Source organism: Coturnix japonica, chromosome 15 (assembly GCF_054131305.1).
Source record: "Coturnix japonica strain WE chromosome 15, WE-NBRP24, whole genome shotgun sequence".
In the NCBI taxonomy this organism is placed as follows: Eukaryota; Metazoa; Chordata; class Aves; order Galliformes; family Phasianidae; genus Coturnix; species Coturnix japonica.
In genome coordinates this window covers 17,337,944-17,345,429 of record NC_140677.1, presented here as the reverse complement: position 1 = coordinate 17,345,429, position 7,486 = coordinate 17,337,944, and the positions used below count along the sequence as shown (strand labels likewise).

At 49.8% G+C, this 7,486-nt stretch overlaps 2 protein-coding genes across 50 annotated transcripts in view; one reads left to right on the top strand and one right to left on the bottom strand.

The window, feature by feature from the left end:
• The first annotated feature begins 89 nt into the window (after positions 1-89).
• Positions 90-913, top strand: UQCC5 (ubiquinol-cytochrome c reductase complex assembly factor 5). Its single transcript, XM_015874451.3, has 2 exons — positions 90-447; positions 655-913. The coding sequence occupies exons 1-2, from the start codon at positions 297-299 to the stop codon at positions 720-722; spliced, it is 219 nt and encodes a 72-aa protein (XP_015729937.1). The 5' UTR covers positions 90-296; the 3' UTR covers positions 723-913.
• An 892-nt stretch (positions 914-1,805) lies between these two features.
• PBRM1 (polybromo 1) overlaps positions 1,806-7,486 on the bottom strand; it is a 55,535-nt gene continuing 49,854 nt past the window's right edge. For 42 of the 49 annotated variants that reach the window (XM_085517204.1, XM_085517193.1, XM_085517206.1 and 39 more), the window contains 3 exons: positions 6,421-6,491; positions 5,060-5,276; positions 1,806-4,814 (listed from right to left, as the gene is read on the bottom strand). In XM_085517204.1, coding sequence (XP_085373330.1) covers positions 4,642-4,814; positions 5,060-5,276; positions 6,421-6,491 — 461 coding nt within the window. In that variant the 3' untranslated portion in view covers positions 1,806-4,641. Of the gene's footprint in view, positions 4,815-5,059; positions 5,277-6,420; positions 6,492-7,486 lie in introns of those variants that run through there. The other 7 variants (XR_014934893.1, XR_014934894.1, XR_014934895.1 and 4 more) reach the window with 4 other exon arrangements.

The window sequence follows — 7,486 nt, the reverse complement described above, 5'->3', positions numbered from 1 at the left end:
CCGCCCCCTCAGCAGCCGCGGCCAATCAGAGGCGGGCGGGCGGCGCGCCGCTCGTCACGTGGCGGTAAACGTGACCTTCCGGCCCCACCGAGCGGGGGGTCAGTGCTCGGACGGCGCCCATGGGCTGCGGGGGGACGGGGGGGCACAGCACAACATAACATAGCACAGCATAACACAGCATAGCATACAGCACAACATAATATACAGCACAACATACAGCATAACACAGCACAACACAGCACAACATAGCATCGCTCCGCTCCGTCTCCCCGCTGCCCGTCCCGTCCCACCCCGCCATGCTGTTGAGCCGGCGGCTGCGGCTCCTGCTGCGGCTGGTTCCCGGCCGGTCCCGGTTCGGCACGTACCGGTTGCTGCCGTTCTTCTTCGTGCTGGGCGGCGCCATGGAGTGGGTCATGATCAACGTCCGCGTCGGGAACGAGACGTTCTGTGAGTGCGGCCGGGGGGGGCGGGCAGGGCAGGACGGGATGGGACAGCGGGGGGACCCGGCAATGAGAACCTACATCATGGCCGCAATGTGACAGCGGGGCGTCCTGGCACCGGTGTCCTGTCAGTCACTGGTGTCCTCCCGTCGGTGTCCTCACCCCGGTGTCGTTTTCCCCTTGCACTCGCTGACGCCGCCTTTTCCCGGCGCAGATGACGTTTACCGAAGGAAGCGATCCGAGCGGCGATACGCGGCCAGGATGGAGCGGGGCGAATCGTAACCGGAGGCTCCGGGGGCGCGTCCCGGTGTGTAACGAAGCGCTGCTGCCGATGGGGCCGGGACGGCTCGGGGTGTTACCGGGTTGTCGGTCACAGCCGCCTTTATTGCTGTGCACTGAACCACATCCGTTGGGTTTCGGCCTTTTCTATTGAGTGTTTGGTTGCAGCGTCTGAATAAACTGACCCGAGCACACACGGCTGGTGCTGCTTCTATCGGCTCCGCCAGCAGCTGCTGAGAGCAGGGAGCGCCGAGCTGGGTCCCGGTACATGGGCAGAAAGGAAACCTTGTTTCCATTAATTGCTCTGGGCTGACGGAGCTGCTCTCCCGTCCTTCGTGTGCTCCCCAGTGCAGCGCAGTGTAACTGGGCTCCTGGCGTACAGCTCAGTGCTCGTTCTGCCTGCTCTGCTTTGCAAGGACATCGTGCACTCCTGCCGTGCTGCAACCTGCAGTGGCGGCCCCTGCAGAGCGATGCACAGGATGAGGGAACGTATCCGTGATGCTCAGAGGCCTCGATGTGGAGCACAGACCACGGCACGGCCCGGGGCAGCTCCAGGGATGGGCACCCACCACTTGGTGCTGGGCTTCACACTGAAGTGCTGCTGGACCCCAGTTCCATCTGCCCTGACTTTAGAGCTTTGGGTGCGAGGGACCTCCAGTATTTCATGCTGACCAAATGGTTCAGCAGGTCCCTGCAAAGCACGTCACAGACACCCCAACACAACAGAAGGCTGCTGGCATTTCATTCCAATTGCTGTTGGTGTTATTAAAGAGAACTTCCACCCCAGTTTTCAATTTTTGGGGGTAAAAGATGCTTTTTCCACATGGCTTTTCTAATTCCCTTCATCATCCGGCTACATCAAAGAAGTCCTGACCCAGGTTGGCTTCCAGCGCAGAATTAAGGCTTGCTGTTTATTTCCAAAGCAGTTGAAGTGGAGGCAAACAGCAGTTGTGTCTTTCAAGGACACAATACAGGACAAGATTAGAAGATTCATTACCCACACACGCACACACAGGGAGGATTCCATGCATCAGAATCACTGGATGGAAAACCCCAGGGCAGCCTTGATGGGACACTCAAACCTGGTTAATCCAAAACACTTTGCAAACTATTTTTATTCAAATTAAAAAGACTCAGGTAAACAAAGTGATGGTACATACATGTCACACGCCTGGTTATCAGCTTAACCCTGGGGAGTACAAGACGGAGTGAGCAGCCAAACAGGGTCTAACCGGGTCCGAACCCACGTGCTGAAAGAAAGTCACCAACATCAACTGATTTTTTCTTTTTTTCTTACAGAAACGGTACATTTTCTCATAGAAGAGAAGGGCTGAGAACAAAGAATTACGGCTCATCTCCAACTGGTTGATGAGAATCCGAGGTCGGCCTGCTCCCACTCTCAGAAGCCGACCATTCCCCACACACACCTTTATTTCAATAGGAAATTTCAGTCATGCCCATACAATGAAAAGCGGTGGCAAACAAATGAGGGGTTCAAACGCCCACAAAGAGAGGAAAAGACAGACAGGCGTCTTCTCTTGTCTTTTCTTTTTAAACCAGAGTCATAAAACAGTTCCTGTTGCTGGTTTTGAATTCTAGACTGCAGCCATCTTATCCCAAACCTTCCTGCCGCCAACCCAAAGGCTGCTGTGCAGAGACCCGCCTCTGAACCAAATAAAGCTTAGCAGAGTTATCAGGGCCAGCCCCGTGGCTCAGCGGGTGCTTTGCGCTGCCCTACAGCAGGAGCTGGGCTGCGTGGGGACCCCCAGCCTCTTGCAGGGGGCGGTGGGGGCAGCAGTTGGGCTGCTCAGGCAGGGCAGGCAGTGCCGCACGCTGCTCACCACCGGCCTGCAGATAAATTAAACATCTGAGTTACATGGGCTCCAAAGGGAGTCCCATCCAGTCCTCCAAAGAAAATAAATAGAACAATAAGTTAACTAACATCCATCCCGGGTTCTTTGGTGTAGTTTTTGTTCGTGCTGAGAACAAGACCATCTGGTGGTATCACTACGGCCCACGGTAATGCCAAGCACTTGGAAACCAGGATTTGCTGCCTGGTTCACTTCAGCACCTCGTCTGTGTGGCTACAGCTGCAAAGCCTGTGGCACTTTGAATGCGTTTCAGATGACGCTGTGTACACACGGAGGAGCTCTAAGTGCACCCGTTTCTTTCTCTCAAACAAACATGCTCATTTACAAAGGCCAGTACAGAATTCCTGTATCACAGGTGCTCTACTTTAGACTTGTCCACTGTAATTTCCTACAAGATTCTGCTTGGCTCCCCTCTCCTCACATCCCAGTGTGCATCTGTCCTAAAACGTCCATTAAGTGCCCACCTCTCACTATTGGGTTTTCTGTGCAATGGCTGTAGGGCTGGTAAGAACGGTTCATACTTGCCTGTCCCTTCCCTCATCAGTATCGATCACATTACCAAGCAGAACCCAGCACCCAAAGGAAACATTAAACCTTTTGCCATTGTGAACTCAGAAGTGCTCAGCGCTCGCAGGCCTTACAACCCCTTTCCAAATAAGAAGCATTTCTAGAAGCAGTAAGAAAGCAGATCAGCAAATCATTCTTTTGGGCCGAGTTGCAGTGACCCTGTTGGTGTCAGCAGCTTTTGTCTGTCTGTTTCTCCAATCACTGCTGTTTTCCCAGCTATTCAGTGCAATCCAAGAGCTCTCTTCTCCTAAAGTTGAGTTTGTGAAAGGAAACTCAATTGCAGCCCACAAGGCTGGTGAGCTACAGCAAAGCCTTCAGCAAAGGCACAACCTCAACGTCTGGCAAGAGGAACCTCCACACACTGTACTGAGCCCAGCAACAGAAGCACAAGCGCTCTGAAAACTCTGAAGGCTGCAGTGCACCAGGTGTGCTCAACTTACAGCACTGCTCTGAAATTAAATTCGTGTGTTATGCTTCAAATTTTGCCCTGTAAGACTTCCATTAGCGTGAATCAATACACTGGATAGAGAAGTGCTTTACGGTGCCCCATCACTAACAGAACATGTGTGGGTTTAGAAGCCATGTAACTCTGCCAACTAAAGAACTCGGCTTCCCTTCTCCCCTAACTTACCTTCCATGACCCACACTGATTCAAAGTGCAGCCTCCCCACACGCAGACTGACTGCAGAGGGAAGAGGTTCCCCTCCTGCTGCCCGGCGTCAGGGACGTCACAGAACGCCCCAACCAGGTCACAGCAGATGAAAGATTTCACCTTCCACAGGCTCACCAGCGCACATCCTCTGTTACTGATCTGGGATCATAGTTGGCTCTGATCCTTGGCTGCAGAGCTGATGCCTGGATGGGACTGGACATGGTTAGCAGTCAGCTCAGCCTTGGCCCATCTGCACCTGCGCTTCCATGATCACTGCGGCCCATGGAGCTGCCTCAGTGTTTACCCGCAGTGCGATTCTCCCTAGCACCAGCGCCCATCTTACCTTCAGCCTCTTTCAAAGAGATCCTCCCTGCTCATATCCAAGCCAGATTTCCGCTGGGAGCGGCCAGCACACACAGCACATGTACACACGTTCCTCTAGGATGTAAACTATGACTGACTTCACATTCCATCGTACCAACCTGCAAATACTTTGTTTTCTTTTTTTTTCTTCTTTTATATAAAAACAATGGCATCAGATTCTCAGCAATAAAGTATAAGAAAGATGAATCCTTGACTACAGTTAACCAAATATGAAATCGCCTTTCAAAGGAAGCATATGCAAAAATCTGTGTATTTGATAAAGTCAACTTAATATAACAAAAAGTGAAATATGCTTATTAAAAGTGTCCTTATATAAAAATGGTCTCGCAATGTACAGTAAAATGCAATACAAATTATTGTTGGTTATCTCTCCCCACCCAGTAACTAAAACAGCTATTGTTCCACAAAACTCTATATGCCAGTATCAAAGAAAGAAGCAGTAATGCGACTAAACGTTTTCTATGTTGTACGCCTGGCGGATGTTCAGGGTGTCTCTCAGCATCAAGTCTCGCAGGCGCCACAAAGCATCGGCCATGGTGGTGTGAGCCCCTTTGCTCTTCAGCCAGTGCGACGGGAGGCGGCTCTCCTGCTCTTTGGACAAGTGCACATCTCGTCTTCGAGCTGAAAGGGTAAGAAACAGCCCCGTTATGGACAAGCTTTGCTAAGCTGGCTTTACCCCTGAGATTTGCCAATGCTTTTCTAGAAAGAACAACAACAACAAAAAGAGGAAAATAATTCTACACTTCTACAATTATTTAAGCCATCAGCAGATTAATGCGGCGTTCTCCATGAAAGCCAAAAGTGTTAATGGCTACAAGAAAGTGTGTTCCGTATGGAAACGCTCTGCTCAGTGCCAAAAGCCTTACCTGCAAGGGTCTGGTCCCACTTGCTAATACTGTTTGATTCAGCACTGAGCCCCTCGATGTACTTCAGATAGGCTTCAGAATGAAGAAGCCTCTGTGTCTTTGGTGGAGGGGAGACGAACATGGGAGTTGAGGGCTGCTGCATGACAGGCTGAGTCGCGGGGCTCTGGCCAGGATAAGGGGGGGGTGCCTGCTGTCCTGGAGGGCCAAGGATTCCTATCTGCAACAGCAAAGAGACAGACAGATCGCATCTGGGGGAGCTGTGGGGATGGTTCGCACCGCGCATCACAGCATCCTGATACAGCAGAACTTTGGTTATAACCAAAGGTGCAACAGATTTCCCCACAGGACAGCCTCCTCCAGCCAGCCTTACCTGCTGAGCTCACTGACATGTACAGAGAGACGTGTGAACAAACCTCATTTAACAGAGAACATCACCGCTACCACCATTTCTCCTCTCTTCCATTACCCCTAATTACCCCCCCTTGCACTGTTTCTATTTTACGCTTTCTGAAATTTGACCAGAAGATCTGTGATGTGCACAGCGTGGGCTTTATCTTGCTTTTGGGCTGCCTACTGCATGTAACCCAAAGCAATCCCGATCCGTGGAAGATTGGGATGATTCCCAGAATAAATGTGAATCTCAGTCAGACAAAAAATGCAGTCGCAGAAATCCCCATCCCACAGAATTCCCACAGCTGCCATTTACCAGCAGTACTGAGAACTCTTAGCAGAGCCGACCTATGGTTTAAATACCTCACTGCCGTGACAAACACACTATTGCCTTCTTACTCAGATTCTGTTTTTCCTTACGCCCTCTCACCAAATGCAAGTGTGATCCATAAAACTCAGCGTGATGAACATTTAACCTGTGTTGACACTGAGAACGAACTGATCATCACCGGAATCAAAACTCCCAGACATAAATGGCCGATGAACATCTGCTTTGTTGGTGAGTGAGATCTGGGAGAAACTGAACAGTTTTTCTCCATTAAGCCATGGCTAAGAAAGTGGACAGCACCTTCTCTGCATCTCCAATGCATGCAAAGCCCAAACTGCCAGCAGCTTAACTGTGTGTTTACGTGACTTGTATTAGCTCAGCAGAAAGGAAAAGAAACCTGTTTTGCTTATATCGCAGAACTTATCCCACTGGGCAGAACCCAATTAGTCCAATAACAAATCAACCAAGAAATACAAACAGGCACTGAGAGAGAGGTATTAACTGGTTCTGAATATAGTGGTGTGCATCTGGGGTTCCTGTTCTCTCTGCAAAAGGCTGTGTGCATTCCTTATGTCTTAACTGTTTAAATGCTAATCCAGACCTTTGGAGCCTCACAAATAATGCAAGAAGGACTCACACTCACCTGCTGTCCAAAGGGACCTGCGCCGGGGGCTGGAGTGCCTACCATGGGGGACACATTTTGGCCTATAACACCTATATTCCAAAATATACAACGATTAGTCTTACTTCAGAGCAGAGAGAAATACCTCTTTGGTCTTCTACAGTGCACATTCAGACTGAAATCATTGCTTAAAGCTACTTTGGGAACATTCAAACATCCCGCTTTCCCACAATAAGGAACACCTTGTTATTTTCTGTATGAACAACAAAAAAGGCACCAGAACAACTCCCAGCACTGATGTGCGGCCTGCTGGATTTCATTTCACTACAGCAATGCAAAGCTTCCTTTTCTCCTTTACGCAGTGTGGCCTGGCTACTTCATTTCCTTCATTACACCTTTGGCTTGACATAATCCTCCTGAAATCCTCATGAAGGGAAAAGCTGATTTGCGTTAGCAACACCCAACATTTCCTGGTGTTTAATGGTATAAAATACACCCATGGCAGGAAGAAAGCCAAGCCACTGCATAACTTCTGCATATAAATATGTACATAGATAAAACACCACGTACAGGTTCAGCTTGAATAGTCTCATACGAGACACAGGAAAACATTAGAAAAACGAAAGCACAAAGGCAGGTCAGTTTTTTCCCCAGCTCTACAAAGAGGCTTTTCCCTACCACATGGATACCCCCATGTACAGACCACAGTGTGCAGCCCCTGCTATTAGACATACATTAAAATAAGCCATGCGTGTTGCTGCTTCTTTCTCTCCATGCCACTTTTTGTTTTAATTCCTTCATTTCAAAAGATGCCAAATAATAATTAAGAGTCTTCCTAAGGCTTGAATTTGCAGGCAGGTTTCTGCATCAGTGACCAGGAGCCGTGTCACTGCGCTCTGCATGCTAAAGCACACTTCACATTGATTTTCCATTCGATTACAACCCCCCATCTGAAATGCACCTGTACTAAGTCAGAAGTCGGGAAAAACACCAACAGTGTGAGCTGTGGGATGCAGCACTGATCTTTGTTGTGGTACAAAGTGAACAGGTCCGGAGGGGACACCCTCACCTGCCTCACCCTGAGCCC